Raw genomic sequence first — 25326 nt, 5'->3', positions numbered from 1 at the left:
CTGAATTAGTTAGTATTCATAAAGTGCATGGAACAATGCCTCAAGCTTCATAAAACTTGTGTAAGAGTTAGTTACTGTTATTGAGTAGCAAGTACTCTTCCTAAATTCCCATAATGGCCCCATGAAATTAGTACTGTTATTTCTACTTCACAAATAAAGAAACTAAAGCCAACTTCAGCGATTTAGTTCACACAATAAAGAAGTGACAAAACTGGATCCAGAGTGCAATGTCTTTGACATTTGACCACATGGTCTGGCATGGGTCAGAGGTAGATTAGAGAAGCCTCAACAGCAACTCTGAGGTCTTTTGGACACTGAAGAATTTCAGATGATGACAGAGAACCTTATGGGGTAGAGGTTTCTGAAAATGGAGTTTCTTCAGTTATCAAATCTGCCCATTTTTGTTTGGCCGGGACCTACCGTAGTAACTGACTTGTAATAAGTGCCCACTAGATGCTTTCTGAGTGAGTGAATGACAGCTTTACATATCCCTCTATAATCGCTTCTATCTGTATATTATGGACAGACTGGCCTAGAATTAAGGATGTAAATTGCTAGGACAACTCCTCGAATTCATTCTGATAAGCGTTTACCTATTTATTTTATAAAAATACACTAAGCACCCACCAGCGCCGGTCAGCGTGCTAAATTCTGAATGCACATGGGTGGCTAAAACCAACATATCTCCAACTCTCATGGAATTTATAATTTCATGGCAGACACAAGCAACAGGAAAGGAAACAGCCAATACAGACATGATTACAAATAGTGAAGAGACCTAACCAACAGAATTCACTGGCAGAAAGTGATGGCCCATGAATAGGGCATTAGATAACTGGTCATGGATGTCATTCCATGGACTTATGGAATGACACGTGAATACTGGGTGGTCGATGCTGTGTAGCTCAGTCGTGCCCAACTCTTTCTGACCCCATGAACTGTAGCCCACCAGGCTCCTCTGTCCATGGGATTCTCCAGGCAAGAATACTGGAGTGGGTTGCCATTCCGTTCTCCAGGGGATCTTCCCGCCCTAGGGATCAAACCCGGGTCTCTCATTAGAGGTGGATTCTTTACTGTCTGAGCCACCAGGGAAGCCCGAGCCGTCAGGGAAGCCTTCTTAGTCACTATAAATACTTATTGAATTTAATTTAGGCAAGAGAATGGTAGAGAATGACTGTAGATATCACAAAAAAAAAGGAAATCCAAGATGTCTCCAAAGTTGCGAGGTTGAGACAGATTTCGAAGTTCTTTGGGACCGTCAGCCTTAAGGCTCTCCTGAAGTGCAGACTGACTCCACTTATAAATTTTAAATGCCTGAATCAGGACAACTGATCCAGATGAGAAGTTGGCCTTTGGGAGTTCTGCAAAGTCATCAATCATCTTAATTTCAGGTGATAGCTGAAAAGCAAGGAGAGAAGTTTTTCAGCATCTCTTTGGGGGTCTTGTTTTCTTTGTCCCAGAGAGAAGTTACTTAGTAACTGTTTTAGGGATTCCTTGGGCTGAAATTAACCTCCCAGAGCCTCCTTCAGGTCTTGGGTCTGTCTGAGTCCCAGCCACCCTCCTCATATCTACATGTCCTCTTGTTCAAACCAACGGCTGTCATTGGTTGGCTCCCCAGGGTCCATGCAACAGACTGCAAACTCCTTAAAATGGTACCTAAGGCCTTCTAGAGGGCATCACCATTTTTTACTATTTCTACTTTTGCAAAGTTTCTTGACTTTTCTTGATGTCAAATGTCTTCATTTCTTTAGTGTCCCCTCTGCTCATCATGACTTTCTGCAGACTCTCACCTTTGTCTCTCTGACACATCCTTCAAGGATAAACACAGACGCCAGCCTCTCTGTGAAGCCTTCTTTGACTTTACTAGTTTGAATAGATTCCTCCTTCCTTGAAGGCTCTTTGTACCTTACTTAGCTTTTCTTTGATAAAGTTTGAAGATACCTACCTTAAGATGCCTTAGATTTATTTCTGTCTTATCTCTAGTGTTAATGCCTATTTCCTCTCTGAACCTGTCCTTCACACTCCACAGTGTCATTTTACATGTATTTCTGAGGTTGAGTAATCCCTGTTACTTTTTCTAATAATAGCAGCAGCAACTATGAACACTTTCCAAGTGCCAAGCTCTGCTCCAGTCAATTTATTGCAGAATCCCAGGGATGGGGGAGCCTGGTGGGCTTCCGTCTATGGGGTCACACAGAGTCGGACACGACTGAAGTGACTTAGCAGCAGCAGCAGCAGCAAATGTCTGTTCAGAGATCTTACGGGGGTGATTCAATACTCAACTTGCAAAATTATATGTAAACTAGTATGGTTTAATTTTGCACTTTTATTGACTTATTTAATTCTCATAAAAATCATAGGATTGCTATTAGCCCATTTCACAGGTTAGGAAACTGAGGCACAGAGAAGTTAAGTGACTAGGATCACACAGCTAAATGCAAGCCAAGTCAGTGAAGCTCCAAACTGCATCCTCTAAGAGAATATTCATGTCTTTGTTTATTTTATCTGCCTGTCACACTTCAGCTGTATCTTGTGTGTATATGTTAGCTAAATGCTTATGGAATGAAGAGGCAGAAAGAAAAAATAAAAGGCATAGATACAGGCAAGGAGAGGCAGAGAGGGACAACAAAAGAGTGGCACAAAAACGAGCTCTCTAAAGCAAACACAGCTTAGCAGAAGGGACTGAAGCCCTTGCAATCGGATAGATTAAGGAAAGGGACAGTGACTTCAATATCTAGATGAGTCAGATAGGCAAATGGAAATTAGGGACACAGGCTGGTGAAGGCTGTGGAGGATGGAAACCATGGAGGATGGGCAAGTACTAACGGCTCCCACTGCATGCTGCCGTCCGAGACAGGGCCAAAGGTGCCAGAGCTTCAAGAGAAGATGAAAATCTGGATTTTACATGAAATTCTTTGTTTTTGTAAGTTGTTGGCAAGTATTTCAAATAAAGGAAAAATAAACTCTCTGTGGGTTAAACCTAGGGTGACTATAGTTTGAAGCCTTAAACTCAAAGGTCAGGTCAGGTTTTAGGGCATCCTGAACATCTGCTGAGAGGACTTTGGGGGCATATTCAACACTCAGCGTGCAAAATTATATGCAAACTAGCATGGTTCAAGTTGAGGGGTAACAACTGTTGCACTGGGGTTAGACGTGTTCACTCTTTTATGGTATACAAACATTACTTCTTGAATTTCTTTATGGTTTCCCAAAAGAGTTGCTTTACAGGCTTCAAATGAGCACATTTCTTTCACTTCTCAGGCTTAAACCTGTGACAGAATAAGATGAGTCATAGCTGGTCCCTTAGTGGTGGGGGAGGGATAAATAAGGAGGTTGGGATTAACATAGACACACAAATATATACATATATGTATAACAGGTACTCAACAAAGACCTACTGAATAACATGTGGAACTCTGCTCAGTACTTTGTAATAACCTGTATGGGAAAAGATTCTAAAAAAGAAAAGATATACGCATATGTGGGAATCCCCGGTGGCTCAGTGGTAAAGAACCCTCTTGCCAAGCAGAAAATGAGGGTTCGCTCCCTGGGTCAGGAAGATCTCTTGGGGAAGGAAGTGACAACCCACTTCCAGTATTCTTGCCTGGGAAATGCCATGGACAGAGGAGCCTGGCAGGCTGCACTCCTTGGGGTCGCGAAAAGAGTTGGACACAACTTAGAAACTGAACGACAACATATGCATATGCATGGCTGAATCCCTCTGCCGTGCATCTGAAACGAACACCACATTGTAAATCCAGTATTCCCCAATATCAGATAGAAATTTTAAGAAAAGAGTAAGAAAAACCAGAAAAACAAAAGAAGTGGGGAAGTGGCAAAACCAAGCAGGTAACTTTATCATGCAAAGGATTAAACATCTAACGGTGTGACTTTGAGAGTACCTGCCAGAAGATTCGGACAATGAAAAAAGCGGAAGTAGTTTGGCAAGGCTTCAGGGTAGAAGTGGGGTGGTGGGGACAATGGGGGTCTGACACTGAGCAGGACAAAAAATAAAATCCAGGTCATGAGAGCCATTTCATGCTCTTGCCTTTTTTTCTAATTAATTCTGTACGCATGGCTTGGGTACCTACCCAAGGGCTCAGTACCCTGCTGGCCACTGGGGATAAAGAACAGAGAGGCTCTAAAGATGAGGAGGATGGACCTAGGTTCAAAGTAGCAAAAGGCTTAAGACTCAGGCAGACTGGTATGGATCTTGTCACTGTCATTCATTATTTGATCTTGAAGGAATTTCTTAGCCTCTCCAAGTCCTAGTCTCCGTATCTGTAAGATGGGGACAGTAATTCCATCAATCACATAGGTTTGTTGGGAGATTAGCTTGTGTAAACCAGTCAGCACACTGCCTGCCACATAGTAAGTTCTTCAGAAAAAATAGCAATTACTACATCTATGTATAAATTCTCCAATAGAAGAATATAGAAGATACAGCTTACCCAAAGGGGGAAATTATTGAATATTTCTTATGTCTTTAATTTTTTTGCTTTCATGGCATACACTACAACTTGAAGTTATGTTTCCTAGCACCTGTGCATATATTAGGTACCTAATAGTAACATTTTTGAGCACTCACACGTGTGGGCTCTAATCCATTCTTGTGCATCATCTCTTCTAAACCACTGCAGCAGTCTTATGGATCGTTACTCTTATTTTTCCCAATTTAAAAATAAGGTTCCCAAGGCATCCTGAGATCAAGGCACTTTCAAGTTCACAAGACAGGTAAGCGGTAGAACCAGGGTTGAGATGTTCTCTGGCCAGTGTTCCAGTTGGGCCGCCATCCAATGCCAGGGAAGTGTGCGTGGAATGAGCGTATCAGTGAATGGGTAATGAAAAAACAAAGGTTCACAGAGCAGGGGCCACTTTAACTGAAGAGGAGGGTGAGTAGGAGTTTGCAGGTAAGCTAGGGACCAGAACCAATGCTTGCCAGCGTGAAATGAGATTATAACTACAGGCAGATTGAGCATAGCCGACTAACAAACAAATTGTGTGTGTGTGTTTGTGTGTTTGACAGAGACAGACAAAAGAGATGGGGAGGCAGAGAGAGAGAAAGTTTTAAGGAGCTTGGGCGTTACCCCACTGACGTGGAGAAAACACTGGGAGGGAGGACCTGGGCAAGCTTACTTCCTTTTCGATAATCAACCTTCAGCTTGTGATAAGGATGAACCCCAAGCCAGAAGAGGATTGTGGATGTGTGAACAGTATCAGTTATTTCCGAACTTGGAGTCTTTAGGTATTAACAGGAAGAAATATTTCCAATAACTGTTTGGGACCGTCTATAAGAAATGATGAGAGCAAAACCCCACCTTATTCAGAAAGGGACTCCCTACATGGATTGTTGAGCTTTTCCCAGTTTCGATCAGTATGGGACTGCACCAGCCTGCTCGGTGTTACTTTAATTCTCCAACCTAGACAGCCACGTAAACACAAACTTGGGCGGCACTTAACTCTTGGGCCGCCTTGAGTTGGGGAATTTAAACACAGGCAACGGTTAGGTTTTGTAGTGGCCATCATTCCAAAACATAAATCAAGCCAAATTTGTTTGAAATCCTGTCTTTTGAAGGTTGTGTGTTTTGACAAACCTTGCAGCAAATTTGGTCCAGCTTTTGGATTTGTAATGAAACCTGAAACCCAGCGTGTTGGGCTGCCCTGGGGTCCTCTGGAAGGAAACCTTCCAAGCAGCCTTAGTGTATGTAAGGCCTTCCCTAATCTCATCCTGGCAAGAGACAGTTACTGTATTGGGTTGGACTGTAACTTTGAGGTGGACTCTGCAGTTATGGAAAAGGACAAATCAAGACTGCAATTTGGAGGCATTTTGATGCCTGAGTATTTTTAAGAGTGTAAATTGCAGAATTAGCAATACCTTATCCCCTGTTGGCTAGTGACTTGCAGATATCCCAAGCCATGGTTGGGGCAGAAAGTTAATTAACCTGCTTATTAAAAAGAAGAAATGTCTCATTTGCATGCATTTACATTCAAGTCTTACATGCATCAAGTTTTTGGTGGTCTCTGCTTTCCTTCTCTAATACCACTGACCTAGCTAGATACTGGCTCAAAACATTTACACTTTCTGTGCTTTTATATCTGGGCTTTGTTTAAGGGGTAGATGTCTGGTTATCATTGGTTCCAGCAGAAGTTGATTGTCATATAGATCATTTCATCTCTATAGACATCCTCTCCCCTTCCGTGGGTGATTCAGGCTTTCTTCCAGTTATCATATACCATGATTGAGAAAAGATTCATGGACATAACCCATCTTAGAAAATAAAGGCCTTGTCTCCATCAGAGTTGGGCAAGTTATTTGGCGATAAAGCATTTAATTATTTGCAATTTCCTACTCAACTATATTTTCCATGGACATTTTTTTCAGGAGTTTTCTCTGTCTTGCTTTTTCCATCTTACTTGGAGGTCTGCTTTGGGAGATTTTGTTTCCTTTATTCTGTCCCCTAGGGAAAGAAGACCATTGCACCATGGGTGTTTCTTGGGCATTCCACATTCCAAATAATCATTATTTTTAACCTGAAAATGTTTCAGTGACCTGAATCTAGGCCCCCTTAAGGCAGCCTGAGTGAAGCTTTGGGAGAAGCAGAGGGAGTGGGCTGGGAAGAAGGGTGACAGACAGGGGAGTAGGGGGCTCTGAGGGAGGGACTGAAATGCAAAGACTCCACCAAGCTCTCAAACAGCAAGGGAGCTTAGTGCAGAGGGAAAGCTGCCTGCGAGTGAACCACCAGCTCCGCTCTGGGGAACCGGGCACCCCCTGTTCTGTGTTTTACAGCCATCACCTCTCTGATCCATGACAATGGCTGTGTTGTCCAGGGCTGAGTGGCTCAGCTGGGAGCGGTTAAACCACCTATATGCTAACAAGCTCAGTCATCAGGTTGTGAAGGGTCCTGGCTGGAGGGGAGAGGGAAAAATAAAATCCCACCAAACCTTAGACCTCTGTCAGACTGCGAGGAGAAGGATATTTTTTGAACTAGTCTACGGTGCGGACAGGAAATGACCTCTCCACAAACTGCTTCTTTAAAAACAAGCAGTGATGCCTAAAGCCATCCAACTCCCCTCTCCCTCCCTCCCTCCCTCCCTCCCTCCCTTCCTCCCTCCTAGCCTCCCTCCCTCTCCGAAGCGCCAGCTCTCCGGCTCTCCCTCCCCTCCCTCCTCCCGCTCCTCCTCCCCCTCCCTCCTCCCTGCCGCCCGCTCTCCGGGCTCGCTCGCTATAGAGGCTCCCACGGCAGTTCCCAGCCACTGTGTTCAGCCTGCCTCTGTGTGTGAGTGTGTGTGTGTGTGCGTGCGTGTGTGTATGCGCGCGCGCGCGTGTGCGAGCGTGTGCGTGCGGCTACTTTGTAGTGGGAAGAACACAGCCCATGTGCTCTGCATGGACGTTACTGATACTCTGTTTGGCTTGATTTTCGACAAGCAGGCAAGATGTCCAGCACACCACATGACCCCTTCTATTCTTCTCCTTTCGGACCGTTCTATAGGAGACACACACCCTATATGGTACAACCAGAGTACCGAATCTATGAGATGAACAAGAGGCTGCAGTCCCGCACAGAGGTAAGGACTTCAACCTTGGGTGTGTGTTGCTGTCTTTTTTTTTTTTTTTCCTTCCTCCAAACTGTGCCCGAGCTTTTCCTGCGTGGCTGCCTGCATCCTGCGGGAAGTGTCCCGCTAGATCCTACCGCGTACGTGGAAATGAGCGCCAGGATGAAGCCACGGAGTTTGAACGCTGGGTTTCTTGCACAGCAACTCTTGGAGGTGGGGACAGTTTCTGCTGGAATCTTGACATAGACAACCCAGCACTTGATTCGCCTGTCGGGTCTCCAGAAATGCTGCTTTCCCAGAACTCTGGCGTCTTGCAGGCTCCGCGTCGGTCCCCTCTTAGTGTTTCTTGAGATAGAGTTCTAAGAGATTCCATGCTCATTGGCATCCAGCAAAATAATTTTTTTTTTTTTTTTTTAAAAAGCAAATCCCAGAGGAAGTCTGCTTTGACCTGCATTTGCTTTTCAAAGTCATCAGGATTGAAGTGAAAAGGGCAGTAGAGCCACCCCTGGTACTTTTCAGAACTGGCCCTGGAGGGACCTGATTGTCAATTTCCCTGTTAAATTCAGAAACCACTTGCTGGGGGCAAGGGGTTCTTGACTCTCTCCCAGGGAGGGTAGGGGTGTCTCCTGGGCTCTCCCTTCCACCAGAGCTGGCTCAGAAATCAAATCAGCTTGAGTTTTTGGCAAATTTTGTGATCTGGTGCCTGAGAGAGGAGCCTCACCTCCTCCCAAGCAACTCTGGGAACCAGAGGAGACAGGACTTTGAGAACTTTGTAAATGCAAAAACTCCAGACTGCCTCCTGCGATTTAAATATTTAATGCCCGCTGACTTTTCCTCAGTGCTAGCTGAGCTGACAGGTCTTACAGCTGGGCTGCCCCTTTGCCTTTAAGTTGGGGCTTTGTGTTGAAGTGTTCTGAGGAGTTTGTAACAGAGTCACTTTGAAAACTAGAAATCGCTGGGAATTTTGTCCTTTCTGCAGAGTATGGATGCCTGGAGGGTCGCTGGCAAAGAGCTGTCAGGGACTAGCATTGGTAGAATTTTGGGTAGAAGATTGACTCTCAGTTCCAAAGAGGGACTCAGTTAAGGTTGTATGATAAAATAAAATGCACTTGCTTGAATTGTCAATAGAGCCATGGAGAATTCCTGATGTTTAATGTATTTAATGTAGCTAACAAGATGTGACCCGCTTTCTGACTGGCTAACTGCTGGACTAGGACTGATGAGAAAAAAAAAGTAGCTGAGCTGTGTTTATCACTGCTGTTTTCATTATGTGTTAATACATCATAGATGTTACATATATTTGATAATATTGCTCTCCCCAAGAGCCAGTAGCTTTGACACAAGTGTAAACTCCTATGCAAAGGGTGGCGAGCCTTTGGATATAAATGATATATGTGTGTTGTTGAGTATGTACATTTCGTATATTTCAATGTCATTCCTATCTTTGCATCTGTGTATTGGAATCTTCAACTCTTAGCCAAACTGTTGGTTGTCACAGCCTGCTTTCTGAATTATGAGGATAGAGAATGTCTTCTAGTTCAGGCACACATAATCGCAACACAGATTTGGGATGAAAAAGAGTCTTGAAATATGATTAGTTTTTTTAAAAAAAGAGACCAGGGGCCTTGATAGATCGATTGTTGAAGAGCAGCAGGATTTAAAAACAACCCGTGTCCATCTTATATCTTAGAAAGTTTTTGTGGAGTTGTAGGAGGAGGTTTGCCTCCCAACAACCTTCTCTGTTAGGGGAGCAGGCAGATTTCTAAGATGTCTGTGTTCTCCTGTGTCCCTTAATTTCACCTGGCCAGTTCTGAGCTAGCATACTCATCTGGAAGACTTCTCTACGCTGGTCCTCATAAACATCTGTAGGATGCAAGAAGGTGCCTACATTTGTTTCACATTTGAGAGAAAACCTTTGAAAGCCCCTCATTCATGGCATGTTTCTTAAAAATGGCACATTATCTTTTGTGAGAGCTAAACTCAGGAATTCCTAACTTTTGGATACTGGGGTATTACTTTTAAGTAGAAAAGCTGCTCGGGAAACTAGAAAAGGAAATCTTGCTATGACAGATCTTAAAGATGTTTTTAAACCTCTCTGGCTGACAAAAAAGCACGGAAAACTGTTTCTAGAACTGAATATTCTAGAGCCTACCTTAAACATCTCTTCCCTTAATTAGATTTTTAAAGTAATTATCCAAATAATTACTCTGACACTTCCGTTTTGCTTTGCCAAGCAGTAAAGGATGTCATGAACCCGAGGCCATAAGTTTGCTTTCATTTCATAATGGAAAAAAGGAGAGAATCAAATAAGTACTCCTAAGATACATAAATCTTAACATTCAGTATTAGACTGATCAAAGTTCATAATGGAAGAAAAGGGTTTAGAAAAGAATAACTTTTCTTGAAAAAGTTACATTGTGCCTTTACCAAGGATGATTATTTATGATGAAGTTATTCTGAACCCTAGGGAGAGATGGGCTGGAATAAAGTACTGTAATATCCAGCAAGAGTTATCAGTTTATAATCACACGCAAAAGTCAAGTAGATGGTTGCCGGATGACTTTTAGAATGGAACCTGTGCATCCATCCCTTTTGGGCAAGAGAGGCTGGCCCTCTTTCTCTCTCTTTTCTGGTTCCTGATTCTGTATCACGTGGTGTTATTTCATCAACCCCTAACACGTGTCCACACACACTTGCACTCACACACACACACCTAGGTAACACCCTCGACTCTCCATTCCTTTCTGAATGTACACTTGCCTAGAAAGAAATTTTAGCACATCCCGTTTGCAATGAAAAAAATTGTAACCAAGTTTGCAAAAACTTCCTGGAAACATCCTTCTTTATGGAAAGGAAAGAAAGTCGTGAAGAAGAGGCATGGTGCCTACCTACCTTCCTGTTTTTTCTACCCCCTAGAACATTCTCTTCTGGGATTGATGCTTTTCATCAAGTTTAATCCAGTCAGAGCCCTTCAGGATCTGGGTAGTCTTAAAGAACCCAGGATTGGGAGTTAATCCTGTTTCAAACTTGTTTCTTCACTTACTAACTTGTTGGCATGGATCTTTTTTCCTCATCAGCAAATCCCCTGCAAGGCCCCTTTAATTTGAAAATCCAGATTCTTTCGAAGTCCAGGGTTTGGTTTCCTTCAGTATGAACAAAGTGTCATGAACCAGAGTAATGAGCAAAGACATTATTTCTTGGCTCACGGTATTTAGTTCAGAATTGCAAATGGTACTGTAAAAACAGAGTCATAGTGGAGAAAATATTGCAGAGAGAGACCCTGGCAGTCTTGCTTAAGGCCAGCGCTGGAAGCAAGCAGATGCTGGGACAAAGTAGGTGCCCAAGAAACGTCTGTGAACACGTGATCCTGAGTCAGTAAATGACAGACGAGAGAGGTTAGCTATGGCATTGATTCTTTGCCTTCTGAGCCACCAGGGAAGCCCAGTGTCATTGAAATTGGCATCATTCCTGGGAAGTACAGTTCTGATGCCTTTGGGGGTGCTGGTACCTCCTGAAGCTGCTTTAGGGACCAACTTCCCAGTGCTCTAAAACTGCTCATCTCCACCTCTCCACACTTATTTCATCATGAGGCAATTTAGATCCGTAATCTCTGTGGCCAAGGAAAGCAAGTGTCTAAGAAATTATGGGACCTCGTTTCTTTTTAAGGGAATATGAACGCTTTACAAAGCAAACCAGCACAACATAAATATGTTTTCAATGCTGCTGGCTATTCTGGGAAATAAAGATTTCTTTGCAACAGCAGAATCTCAGTAGAATTTCATAAAGAAATGCATGGATGTTTCCCCCTCTTTTTAGTTGAAATTAAGAGAAACTCTTGGAGTTTTCCTCAGTGTTGATCTGTATCCTAGCCCGTAGGAAGAGGGCTATGCTGTTTTCCTTTGTGTGTGTTACCATGAATTGACCCGAGGTCTTCGCAAATTCATTTACTATTTGAACGATCTTGCTGTCTCAAATGTATTTTTGGAAGAACAGAACTGCATAATTTTTTGTTTAATGCTGTACAGAGTATAATCGGAAAGGACATAAAACTATGTCCTAAAGATTTCAGAATTTGTTCTGTAACAAGCTTAAGTAATAATAGAAGAAAGCAGTGTTATTTTCATTTCCTGAGGTCTGTGCCACGAGATAAAAAAATATGTATAGGTAAAATATAAGATCATCATAGTGACCTTCAATTTTAGTGAAAGGATTTCAGTAATGTTGGATTTTTATAGAATGTAAGGAACTTTATCAAGTTATAAACATTTTGGTTGCTGCAGGTAACTTTTCTATACCTTATTTCCTCATTCAAAGACCAAAAATGTCTCCGTTCCATTGAAGAGGTTTCTAAGTATATAGTTTTTTTTCATGTTGGCAGTCTGCTGATTTTGATAAAATGCCACAAACCGCAGGAAAGTGTGGGTACCATGATGTGTTTCTTTTGTTTTGAGGGCTTTTCCCCTTCTATCAGTATTACACATTGCACTCCCAAAGAGAAGACTGTGATTACAGTGGGAAGCCACCGTGCACACAAGGGTTTTCTTAGAATTACGGTTTTTAGTTTTATAGGATTTAATATGAACGTCGAAAATATTTGAAGACCTTGAAATTTAAATCTGCTGCTTTAGCCCCGCCTCAGTTCAACTCTCCAACTCCCCGGGGAGGGGGTGGAAGCGGGTGGAGGGCTCTCAGTCTTTTCTTTCAGCTACATTTTTATATACTTTAGTCACAGGGTTTCCCTTGTAACATCATGTTTATTCATGGGCTAGCTGAGTATCATTGATGTTCAGATGGAGCCTAGTTAAAATGAGATTAGGTATTTTGGATAGGTGGGAAAAAAAAAGAAAACTGCTTTGTGATAAACTTGGATTTTCTTCTTTTTTTCCCTTAGAAATTTAGAAAGAAAAATGGTGCTGTTACTCTGAGGCATATGAATGATTCTCAGTGTTAAGCACAGAACTTTCCAAGCTTTTCCAAGAGGGTGGTGAGGACTAGGGGGTGGGGGTCAGTCACGGTAAGGAAAGCTATTTTGAAAATGTTAGATGAAACCAAAACTGAAGTTTTTTAAAAGAATGAGAACTTCCAACCTCTCTTATTTTTCAAGATCTCTACATGGCCTCAGAAAACAAACTGTAGGACTCTTGTACCGATTTTATTTTCCTGAAATCTTTTTTTTTTCTTCCATTTTCTTACTATGGGAACTGTTTTTAATTAAAAATTGCTGCAAACTAACTATTCGTAGGAGGCCAAGAAGGAAAAAAAAACTCTCCACACACATTCAACACAGATTCTTATCAGCCTAAAATCAATGCATACTTAAATCTCTCCCCTTTTGGTGTGCAAATTATGATATAGGATTTAAACAGTATGCATCCTTTAAGCATTTAGCTTTTTGTTTGGGTTTCAGAGAGAAATTAATTTAAATTGTGTGGAGATAGGGCTATAAATCTCCTTTTATTGCATTTGTCCACATCAACTCATTTTCCTGTGGAGCACAGAACACCCCCTTTCCGAGCAAGCAAGCACAACATAAAACAAACAATGCCAGGTATTCTCAAGAACAAGATTCATAAACTTACTTATTTGGATTCAGTTGGTGGGTCTCGGAATATAATTGATCTGGAAAAACAATCTCTTTTTGAAGGCAGCAGAAAACGGGGCTTTAAAAACATTTTCAGTTCAGGTGGGTATTGCATATACCTTTGTGATCTCCTAAACAGGCTGTTTTCCTCTTTCCTTTTTCTTCTTCCTCTTCTTTCTCCTCTTTCCTCCCTCCCTCCCTCTCTGCCTTTCTTTTTCTTTCCTTTTTTCTTATCAATCTGAGCTTAGGTTTTCTTTTTACATTTAAATTCTGGCCGTGTGCATCTGAACACAGGCTACTATTTAATACTTGGGACAAACTTCAGCCATTCCTTCAAGAATTTTCCTACTTCAGGCAACGACAGTATCAATGTCTGGAAATGCAAATACTATTAAGACATTTTCTGTGTTTAGAAGCTTACCATTTGGTAACCAAGGGCAGAATACAAAACCAACTCTTACAATGAAGCCCCCTGTGAGATGGTTGGATGGCATCACTGACGCGATGGACATGAGTTTGAGCAAGCTCCGGGAGTTAGTGATGGACAGGGAAGCCTGGCATGCTGCAGTCCATGGGGTCACAAAGAGTTGGACACGACTGAACGACTGAACTGCACTGTTGGGTTAATACACTGTGCCTTTGACTATTGAAAGATGCACACCTTTCTGAAAAGTGGTCATGATGATAGTAACTAATATCTATGGAGGGTTCCCTATCTGAGGGCCAAGGTGTTCAGTGCATTCTGTAGGTTAACTCATGTCACCCTCATAATTACCACCTGAAATTGGTACTCCTAACTTCTGCAGCCTTACTGATGAGGAAACTAAGGGTTACGTAAACTGTCTAAGGTCACAAGGATGGTAGTTTAGTTTTAGAAGTTATCCTCTTAACCGCAGCACTTCTCTGAGGATTCTAGTGAGGATTCTAGTTTTGCCTGTGGAAATGTATTGGTTGAATACATTTTTTCCTTGGATAGATTGACTTTGGCAGTGGCTGGAAAGTTGACCCCATCTACCTAACCTGGTTGGACTATTTGCCTCTCAAATGTCTGACTCATTCAAAAGGGCCCATGTGAAATTTCAAAGGATGGAATCAGAGCTGGAGCATATACCCTGGTTATCAAAAAAGAGACCGCAATCACATTTATCTACTGAAGAATGGATAGTTTCAGTATTCGTTGAAGTGATCTTATCTGAAGAGTCACTGGAATTATTGTGGAATACTATGTATAGTTATCTAAGAGTTTAATTTTTTTTCAACTTAAAATATTTAGGTTTTTGGATGTCTGAGTGAAAAAATAAAAAGAAAAAAAATATTTAGGTTTCCATTCAGCACTTGACTTGTCTCAGGCCTGCTCTGTGGGAGACAGTGGTTTAATTATTTTAAACATCAGTGCGATGAGTAGAAAAACTGTCCCATCTTTGGTGGGATACAAGATCAGGAGAGTAAGCTAGAATCTGGTATGATGTTGGCTTCCTTTGCAGGTAATCAATTAAGAATCATAGGGAAAAGAAAGACAAAAAGGGAAGAGCCCTTCCAACTTATATTGGTTTCTCATTGTGCTAGTTTGATGCTAAGAGGTTTCCTCGTGGGACACAAGGTTTCTCTCCTAACCCTGCAGCCTCCTTTAGCTCCCTGTGAGGCTACTGTCTTTACAGTAAATGCCTGCCCATGACTAGAGATAAGATGGATCTCTTCCTGTGATGCACTCGCCAGCCCCAGATGCGTGTGTTCTGGTTCTCCTTTAATGAATAAGGAAGCTGAGGCTCAGAGAGGTGAAGACCAAGTCCATACACGGGCGTCTCCAGGGTCTGCATGTTTTGACTCCCCTGAGTCTGCTGGTGAAGGCTCCTACTCCCTGATGGAGCCCCGACAGCCACCCCTTGCCCTCACTTCACTGACAACTTTTGTTCTTGTTGTTGTTTAGTCACTCGGTTGTGTCTGACTCTTTGTGGCCCCATGGACTGCAGCACGCCAGGCTTCCCTGTCCTTCACCATCTCCTGGAGTTCACTCAAACTCATGGCCATTGAGTCGGTGATGCCATCCAACCATCTCATCCTCTGTCGTCCCCTTCTCCTCCTGCCCTCAGTCTTTCCCAGCATCAGGGTCTCTTCGAACGAGTCAGCTCTTCACAGGAGGTAGTCATGGTATCGGAGCTCCAGCGTCAGCATCAGTCTTTCCAATGAGTATTCCAGGTTCATTTCCTTTAGGATTGACTGGTTTAGTTTCCTTGCAGTCCAAGGGACTATCGAAAGTCTTCTCCAGCACCGCTGTGAACCAATCTAGTTCGAAGTTTGAGCCTTCCAATAAAAACAATGCTGAGCATTAAAGATGCGGTTGTTGTTCAGCCACTCAGTTGTGTCCGACTGTCTGCCACCCCATGGACTGCAGCACGTCAGGCTTCCCAGCCCTTCGCTGTCTCTCAGAAACGCATGTCCATTGAATCAATGATGCTATCCAACCATCTCATCCACAGATGTAGACCCCTCTGAAGAAGGGGAACCACCCCTGTTCTGGGGACACCACAGGTCCCCAAACTCTCTTTTGAATTCGAATGATTTTCTAACTACCCTCTCTGCTCCCTCTTCCTAATACATGATCTATTTTCCCATAAGCAGCCAAGGTGATATTTTTGAAGCAGAAATCAGAGCACATCACTCTCCAGCTCCCCTCCCACTGGAATAAGCTCTAAAATCCATGCTCTTGCTTGAAGACTCTGTTGATCTGCTGCATACTGATGGATGTTCAGCAAATCCCAGCCAAAAGAGACTTAGTTGGATCCATTAACATGCCAAGCTTGTCTGTACCTCAACACCCTCACCCTTAGCAGGAGAATGCATATTCAGATTCCTTTCTGATAACACTTATAAGTATTGTTGTTGTTGAGTCACTCAGTTGTGTCCAACTCTTTGCGACCCCATGGACTGCAGCACACCAGGCTTCTTGGCCCATCACCAACTCCTGGAGCTTCCTCAAATTCATGTCCATCCAGTCAGTGATGCCACCCAACCATCTATCCTCTGCTGCCCCTTCTCCTCCTGCCCTCAATCTTTCCCAGCATCAGGGTCTTTTCCAATGAGTCGACTCTTCACATCAGGTGGCCAAAGTACTGGAGCTTCATCTTCAGCATCAGTCCTTCCAAAGAATATTCAAGGTTGATTTCCTTTAGGATTGACTGGTTTGATCTCCTTGCTGTCCAAGGGACTCTCAAGAGTCTTCTCTAGCACCACAGTTCAAAAGAATCAATTCTTTCGTACTCAGCCTTCTTTATGGTCAAACTCTCACATCCATACATGACTACTGGAAAAATTATAGCTTTGACAATATGGACCTTTGTAAGCAAAGTGATGCCTCTGCTTTTTAATGTGCTGTTTAGGTTTGTCATAGTTTTTTTCCTAAGGAGCTCTGATGCTGGGAAAAGTTGGGGGTGGGAGGAGAAGGGGATGACCGAGAATGAGATGGCTGGATGGCATCACCGACTCTGTGGACATGAGTTTGAGTGAACTCCGGGAGTTGGTGATGGATTGGGAGGCCTGGCGTGCTGTGATTCATGGGGTCGCGGAGAGTCGGACACGACTGAGAGACTGAACTGAACTGAACTGAAGCATCTTTTAATTTCATGGCTGCAGTCCATCATCTGCAGTGATTTTGGAGCCCAAGAAAATAAAGTCTGTCACTGATTCCATCTTTTCCCATATATTTGCCATGAAGTGATGGGACCTGGTGCCATAATCTAGTTTTTTGAATGTGTGAGTATTGGGAAATCTAAGTGAATTGGAATTTGGCATGGTGTTGGCCTGATTTGCAGGTAATTGATTCAATATCCCAAAGAAAGTAATGACCATGAAAGAGGAGATTCTTAGCACTTAGTAGGGCCTTTTTGGATCAACCCCTGTCACAGAGAGACTCCCTTAGTCACCTCAGTTAAAATTTCCTCTCCCCAGACATACAACCTCACTCACTTTCTATCCCATGCCCTGATCACTTTTTATGAAGGAATTATAGCAAGCTGGTATTTTCTTGCTTTTAGTTTATTTAAGTGTCTGCTTATCCTCAAAGGCTCAGCCATCTCCTTTACAATTGTCTGCCCAATGCCTCATTGCACATAGTTGATATGCAAAATTTATCTGTTGAATAAAGGAAATTATGTTGTGCTTTTGAACTGTGGTGCTGGAGAAGACTCTTGAGAATCCCTTGGACAGCAAAGAGATCAAATCAGTCAATCCTAAAGCAAATCAACCCTGAATAGTCATTGGATAGACGGATGCTGAAGCTCCAGTACTTTGGCCACCTGATGCAAAGAGCCAACTCATTGGAAAAGACCCTGCTGCTGGGAAAGATTGAAGGCAGAAGAAGAGGACTACAGAGGATGAGATGGTTGGATGGCATCACTGACTCAATGAATGTGAATTTGAGCAAGCTAGGAGATGGTGAATATAATCAATCTGATTTCAGTGTTGACCATCTGGTGATGTCCATGTGCAGAGTCTTCTCTTGTGTTGTTGGAAGAGGGTGTTTGCTATGACCAGTGCGTTCTCTTGGCAAAACTCTATTCGCCTTTGCCCTGCTTCATTCCGTGCTCCAAGGACAAATTTGCCTGTTACTCCAGGTGTTTCTTGACTTCCTACTTTTGAATTCCAGTCCCCTCTAATGAAAAGGACATTATTTTGGGGCGTTAGTTCTAAAAGGTCTTGTAAGTCTTCATAGAACCGTTCAACTTTGGCTTCTTCAGCATTATTGGTTGGGGCATAGACTTGGATTACTGTAATATTGAATGGTTTGCCTTGGAAACGAACAGAGATCATTCTGTCATTTTTGAGATTGCATCCAAGTACTGCATTTCGGACTCTTTTGTTGACCATGATGGCTACTCCATTTCTTCTAAGGAATTCCTGCCCACAGTAGTAGATATAATGGTCATCTGAGTTAAATTCACCCACTCCAGTCCATTTTAGTTCACTGATTCCTAGAATGTCGATGTTCACTCTTGTAATGGTCAACACAGAAATCAGACTGATTATATTCTTTGCAGCCAAAGATGGAGAAGCTCTATACAGTTAGCTAAAACAAGACCAGGAGCTGACTGTGGCTCAGATCATGAACTCTTTATAGCCAAATTCAGACTTAAATTGAAGAAAGTAGGGAAAACCACTAGACCATTCAGATATGACGTAAATCAAATCCCTTATGATTATACAGTGGAAGTAAGAAATAGATTTAAGGGACTAGATCTGATAGATAGAGTACCTGATGAACTCTGGATGGAGGTTTGTGACATTGTACAGGAGACAGGGACCAAGACCGTCCCCATGGAAAAGAAATGCAAAAAAGCAAAATGGCTGTCTGAGGAGGCCTTACAAATAGCTGTGAAAAGAAGAGAAGCGAAAAGCAAAGGAGAAAAGGAAAGATATAAGCATCTGAATGCAGAGTTCCAAAGAATAGCAAGGAGAGATAAGAAAGCCTTCCTCAGCAATCAATGCAAAGAAATTGAGGAAAACAACAGAATAGGAAAAACAAGAGACCTCTTCAAGAAAATTAAAGATATCAAGGGAACATTTCATGCAAAGATGGGCTCGATAAAGGACAGAAATGGTATGGACCTAACAGAAGCAGAAGATATTAAGAAGAGGTGGCAAGAATACACAGAAGAACTGTACAAAAAAGATCTTCACGACCAAGATAGTCACCACGGCGTGATCACTCACCTGGTGCCAGACATCTTGGAATGTGAAGTCAAGTGGGCCTTAGCATCACTACGAACAAAGCTAGTGGAGGTGATGGAATTCCAGTTGAGCTATTTCAAATCCTGAAAGATGATGCTGTGAAAGTGCTGCACTCAATATGTCAGCAAATTTGGAAAACTCAGCAGTGGCCACAGGACTGGAAAAGATCAGTCTTCATTCCAATCCCAAAGAAAGGGAATGCCAAAGAATGCTCAAACTACTGCACAATTGCACTCATCTCACACGTTAGTAAAATCATGCTCAAAATTCTCCAAGCCAGGCTTCAGTAATATGTGAACTGTGAACTTCCAGATGTTCAAGCAGGTTTTGGAAAAGGCAGAGGCACCAGAGATCAAATTGCCAACATCCGCTGGATCATGGAGAAAGCAAGAGAGTTCCAGAAAGACATCTATTTCTGCTTCATTGACTATGCCAAAGACTTTGACTGTGTGGTTCACAATAGACTGGAACATTCTGAAAGAGATGGGAATCCCAGACCACCTGACCTGCCTCTTGAGAAACCTGTATGCAGGTCAGGAAGCAACAGTCAGAACTGTACATGGAACAACAGACTGGTTCCAAATAGGAAAAGGAGTACGTCAAGGTTGTATATTGTCACCCTGCTTATTTAACTTATATGCAGAGTACATCATGAGGAACACTGGGCTGGAAGAAGCACAAGCTGGAATCAAGATTGCTGGGAGAAATATCAATAACCTCAGATATGCAGATGACACCACCCTTATGGCAGAATGTGAAGAGGAACTCAAAAGCCTCTTGATGAAAGTGAAAGAGGAGAGTGAAAAGGTTGGCTTGAAGCTCAACATTCAGAAAACGAAGGTCATGGCATCTGGTCCCATCACTTCATGGGAAATAGATGGGGAAACAGTGGAAACAGTGTCAGACTTTATTTTTTTGGGCTCCGAAATCACTGCAGATGCTGATTGCAGCCAGGAAATTAAAAGACACCTACTCCTTGGAAGGAAAGTTATGACCAACCTAGATAGCATATTAAAAAGCAGAGACATTACTTTGCCAACGAAGGTCCGTCTAGTCAAGGCTATGGTTTTTCCCGTGGTCATGTATGGATGTGAGAGTTCGACTGTGAAGAAAGCTGATCACTGAAGAATTGATGCTTTTGAACTGTGGTGTTGGAGAAGACTCTTGTGAGTCCCTGGGACTGCAAGGAGATCCAACCAGTCCATTCTACAGGAGATCAATATTGGGTGTTCTTTGGAAGGACTGATGCTCAAGCTGAAACTCCAATACTTTGTCCACCTTTGACGAGTTGACTCACTGGAAAAGACTCTGATGCTCGGAGGGATTGAGGGCGGGAGGAGACGGGGACGACAGAGAATGAGATCACTGGATGGCATCACCGACTCGGTGGACATGAGTTTGAGTGAACTCCGGGAGTTGGTGATGGACAGGGAGGCCTGGCGTGCTGTGATTCATAGGTCACAAAGAGTCAGACACGACTGAGCGACTGAACTGAACTGAGGAGATGGTGAAGGACGGGGAAGCCTGGCGGGCTGCAGTCCTTGGGGTCACAAAGAGTCGGACACGACTAAGCGACTGAACTGAACTGAGGAGATGGTGAAGGCCGGGGAAGCCTGGTGGGCTGCAGTCCATGGGGTTACAAAGAGTTGGACACGACTGAGTGACTAGACAATGACTCAAGGACTTTCCACACTGACCCTGGATTTTACCTTGAATCTTCCCAACAATTATCTGTAGCTCCAGTTGGAAAAGAATCTGTGAACCTAATAGCTGGGTGGAAATTCACAGAATGTTCTGCTATATCTGCCAAGGGGGAAAAAAAAAGAAACCTAAAAAGAATTTCTTCTGTGAAGGCAGGCAGTGTTGAGCTGAGAACTTTGCCCTCTGGGTGGTATGAATCTGTTGGGAATCTCCTGACTTCTGATGAAAAACATTTATACTTTTCTCATTTGCTGTTTCTACCATTTCCTCTCCTTGGATCTACCGGAGGGCTCACAGCCATGAATTATGATGTGAATTGTGATAATACCTTACATTTCCTGGAGCACTTTGTGTCTTGAGAAAGTTCTTTCAGGGCCATGAATTAACCTTTTCTCAAGTGTTTAGCATAACAGAAAATATGGGAACATATTAGTCTATGTTGTATGTGTGTTCAGTCATGTCCAACTTTTTGTGACCCCATGGACTGTAGCCCGCCAGGCTCCTCTGTCCATGGGATTTTCTAGGCAAGAATCCTGAAGTGGGTTGCCATTTCCTCCTCCAGGAAGCTGACCCAGGGATTGAACCTGTGTCACTTGCGTTTCCTGCTTGGCAGGCAGATTCTTTACCACTGAGCCTAACTAGGACGTGTGTGATGTGTCTGGGTGTGTTTGCACGCAACGTGGGCATGTATTTGAGACGGGGTCAAAGAGAGAGACCGGGACAAGAGAGAGATATACCGACCCCAATCAGATTGTGTTTGTGTACATATGAGACTTCTGGTTAGGAAACATACACAACTCTTTTTTTAGTGGGTTTTTTTCCCTTTTGGTGTGAAAAAAGTAGCATGCCTGGAATGTAAAGATCTGTACTGAAGAATGGCTTAAAATAAATCTGATTTTGAGCCAAACCCTGGCTCTCCCTCTTGTTTGCTGTGTGATCTTAGGGAGGTCACTTAACTGTTTTGATCCCTTGTTTTCTTAGCCTGAGTTTTAAGTTGGCAGGTGAATGGCTAACGTGTGTAAAAATGCCTGGAATACAGTAAGTGCTCAATAAGTGCAAACTGTGATGATGACGATGGGAAGGGGGATGGTGATGATGATTATGCTGCCTTGATTCTCTGTCCCATTTGCAAAATAAGTCATATAAGTCAAGCAAAATTTTGATTTCCTTATAGTATTTTTATTTACTTATATTTTATTACTGTATACTTGATTTACAGACTGTGTTAGTTTCAGGTATACAGCAAAGTGATTCAGTTATATCTGTATATCTGTATCTGTTCATGCTCATGCTCAGTCACTGCATCATGTTTGGTTCTTTTGTTACCCCATGGACTCTAACCAAACCCCTGCCCCCCCGCCCCCTGCCAAGGCTCCTCCGTCCATGGGATTTCCCAGGCAAGAACAGTGGAGTGAGCTGTCATTTCCTTCTCCAGGAGATCTTCCCCACTTAGGGACTGAACCCATGTCTCCTGTGTTGGCAGGCAGGTTGTTTACCACCAAGCCACTTGGGAAGCATCTATATTTTTTTATCTAACTATCCTTTTCCATATTCTTTTCCTTTATAAGTTATAACAAGATATTGAATGTAGTTCACTGTGAAAGCGAAGTGAAAGTGAAAGTCGCTCAGTTGTGTCTGACTCTTTGTGACCCCATGGCCTGTAGTCCATGGAATTCTCCAGGCCAGAATACTGCTACCATTCACTGTGCTATATGGTAAATCTTTGTTGTTAATCTATTTTATGTACAATGGTATGTCTCTGTTAATCCCATACTCCTTGCCCTCCCCTGTTCCCTTCTGGTGGCCATAAAGGTATCTTTAAAAATATGTCTTACGTGGCTTACATAAGCATATTTCAATTTAATAAATGAAACTTTTAGTGATATGTTGTAGGATTTGTGGGCTTGGGGTTCTTATAACACGTAATAGTACCATCAGGGCACTCGACCATCATTCACCAGTGAGAATTATCACAGTTTCTGGTGGCCATGGTTTCCCTCAAAATCTGAGTTATAAGTATCTCTTAGACATACCAAGGGCTTCCCTAGTGGCTCAGAGGGTAAAGCGTCTGCCTGCAATGCAGGAGACCCGGGTTCGACATACCAAGTGTCAAGATTAAGAAATGACCAGTGCATGGGACATATGCGCTCCTTTCTGTTGGAAAACAGTCTGTGCTCAGGGTTTGCTCTAGCTTGGGACTCGGGGGACAACAGGACGCTGAAATACTCCCTTCAGCAGGGCCTCTGCAGGGCCGTCTCAGCAGGGGCCCCGAGGAGGGCTGGAGCGTGCACACCTGCTGGCCTTGACTGGCCGTTCTGTCTAAAGAGGCACACCTTCTCCAAATGCAGCCTGGCCCAGACTTCTGCGAGGGAGCTATGTCAGGCGCTGGGCGAAGCCTGCAGCCCCACCTGCGTGTCTGGACTGCTAACAGCCCGGCCAGCGGATGCACCGGGACACCATCGGCTTCCTCCTTAACACGGGGCAATGAACGGGTGGAAATGGCAATGCTCTAGGCAGTATCTAAAAGATACCCTGTGCGGGTGTCTTTCTGGCCAGAAGGGTCATGGTGATGGGCAGTAAAGCTGCCCGCCTCCAGGTTCCTTGTGCGTGTGACCGCACGTTGTCATGGGCCGATTTGTCTCATCCATTTCAGTGTCCAATCTCCCTGACTTTTCCTACTGAATTCCTTAATGTATGCATGCGTACCTTCCTACACTTCATTTCACTGACTAGGCCGCCTGTGATTTTTATGTAGAATTCCACATTAATAATCATTTGTAATCAACTTTTGAGAGAAACAGCTTGCATAGCTCAAACATTAGTGGGTGGAACTGGCTCAGTTGTGTGCAACCCTTTGCCACCCCATGGACTGTCACCCGCCAGGCTCCTCTATCCATGGGACTCTCCAGGCAAGAATTCTGGAGTGGGTAGCCATTCCCTTCTCCAAGGGATCTTCCTGACCCAGGGATCAAACCCAGGTCTCCCTGCATTGCAGGCAGATTCTTTACGATCTGAGCCACCAGGGAAACCCAGCTCAAACATTACATTGTTTGGTATTCTAACTTTATATATATGAAATAAAATATAATTTGAATTTATGTTTGTTTTATATTTTTTATAGATCTTCAATTTTTATTCCAATTTCTATTGGTTATCTATTGACCTTCTTTATGGTGGGGATGGGCAAATTTTTATTTATTTTTACTTTATTTTTGGCTGTACCACGCAGCATGTGGGATCTTTTTTCCCACACAAGCGATCTAACTTCTGCAACGGAAAAGTGGATTCTTAACCACTGAAGCTCTCTTTAGGGAAGTCCCTATATGTTATTTTTTCTAAGAGAGTAGTGCTTGTTAAATTTTACTTCCAAATATGGGTCATTTCTTAGGACTCATTAGGATTTGATCTTGAGACTCAAAACCTGTGTAGATAAGCAAAAGTTGAATTAATAAGCAAGGCTAACTATTTGGCAGTACACACACACACACAACTCTATGCCTTATAACATTGGCCATGACTATCCTACAGTTGGCTGAAACTTTTGCTTGAAATTTAAACTAAGCAGTTGGTGCATATCACCTGCCTTTAAAAGGTTCTTAAACAGAACAGTAGATGGAGACTATGACTTCTCAGTTGGCCGAATCCCAGAATTTCAGGGCTGGAATTAGATCCGAGTGATCATCTAGACCGAACGTCTGATTGTGGAGTCTGTGGATTTTCTGAGACCAGACACAGGTTGTGCTTACCTGAACTATGATGTGCTGAGGATTCAGAAGTGGTCTCAGTTTTCTAAAGCATGACACTGGCTACCCAGGTACCACTCAGGAAGTGACCGTATCAAACACTCTGACCGATCACTAAGTTGCACTTCAACTCTATAAACACTCCTGCTTTTCAAATCTCTTTCTTCTTTTCCAGTTTTCCAATTTGTCCAAAAGCATGGTGCTATTGATGTTGAAAGACTCACGACTAATCTTTATTGCTTTGAAATTAATGACTGTCTTCCTTGCCAATTTATTTAAAGTTAAATATGTTTTAAGATATAGATCTACTTTTTCTGATTTTAAGAACTTGGCACGTGAGGAACAGAATATCTGTAGCATATAACAGTGTACAAAGAGGTAGATAAAAATTGTCTTTAGTTCTACCTCGCAAAATTTGCTGTTAACATTTTAGCATATCAGTCTAGTGCAGATACATATATGCATCAGTCTTTATATGCTCAGGGCCATACCGAGCACCCTTTTGAATCCAGCTCTTATAAGTGTTTCACTGTGTTCTTAAATCTTAAAATATGGTTTTGAGTTGTCTGAATTATTTACAGTAATGTTTCTGTTTTTACACTGAACATGAAGACATATTTAAAAAATTTTCTGGCTTCTTTGCACCTTAATTTGAACTCAAGGAAATAGTATTCTTAATAATCAATCTTGTCCCTAGTAAGATGGAGGGCTTCTGATATAAGGAAGTTAGCCATGATGACTATGGTGAATACCATTATGATTTAATACTAGTTAGAAAGCTTGCACCCAGGGCTCCCTGTCTCCTTTTAAGAAAGCTTTTCCCTCTTAGCTTGAGAGCAAATCCTTTTCCCCGTGTTTTTCTTTCTCTTGTATTGAGTCCAAAGGCAGTCAGCACAACCTTGTGCGATGTCTGTAAATCAAAAGATTTTTGCAAAATTCCTACTGGGAAGCGGGAGGTTGAATTCATGTTAAGAGCTAGTGCTGATCTAGAACCAGCAGTTTGGCATACAGCCAGTTAATTTA

At 42.8% G+C, this 25326-nt stretch overlaps 1 protein-coding gene across 7 annotated transcripts in view; it reads left to right on the top strand.

Moving 5' to 3' along the window:
* Window positions 1–7216: 7216 nt before the first annotated feature.
* LDB2 (LIM domain binding 2) overlaps window positions 7217–25326 on the top strand; it is a 477514-nt gene continuing 459404 nt past the window's right edge. For all 7 annotated transcript variants that reach the window (XM_088836541.1, XM_088836539.1, XM_088836540.1 and 4 more), the window contains exon 1: window positions 7217–7566. In XM_088836541.1, the coding sequence (XP_088692667.1) occupies window positions 7435–7566 (132 nt within the window). In that variant the 5' untranslated portion in view covers window positions 7217–7434. The remainder of the gene's footprint in view (window positions 7567–25326) is intronic.

Source organism: Moschus berezovskii, chromosome 5, assembly GCF_049115385.1.
Source record: "Moschus berezovskii isolate FMDL1 chromosome 5, NW_MosBer_1.0, whole genome shotgun sequence".
Classification (NCBI taxonomy): Eukaryota; Metazoa; Chordata; class Mammalia; order Artiodactyla; family Moschidae; genus Moschus; species Moschus berezovskii.
Note: the sequence above shows the minus strand (reverse complement) of the source record. Positions and strands in the feature narration are given on the sequence as shown.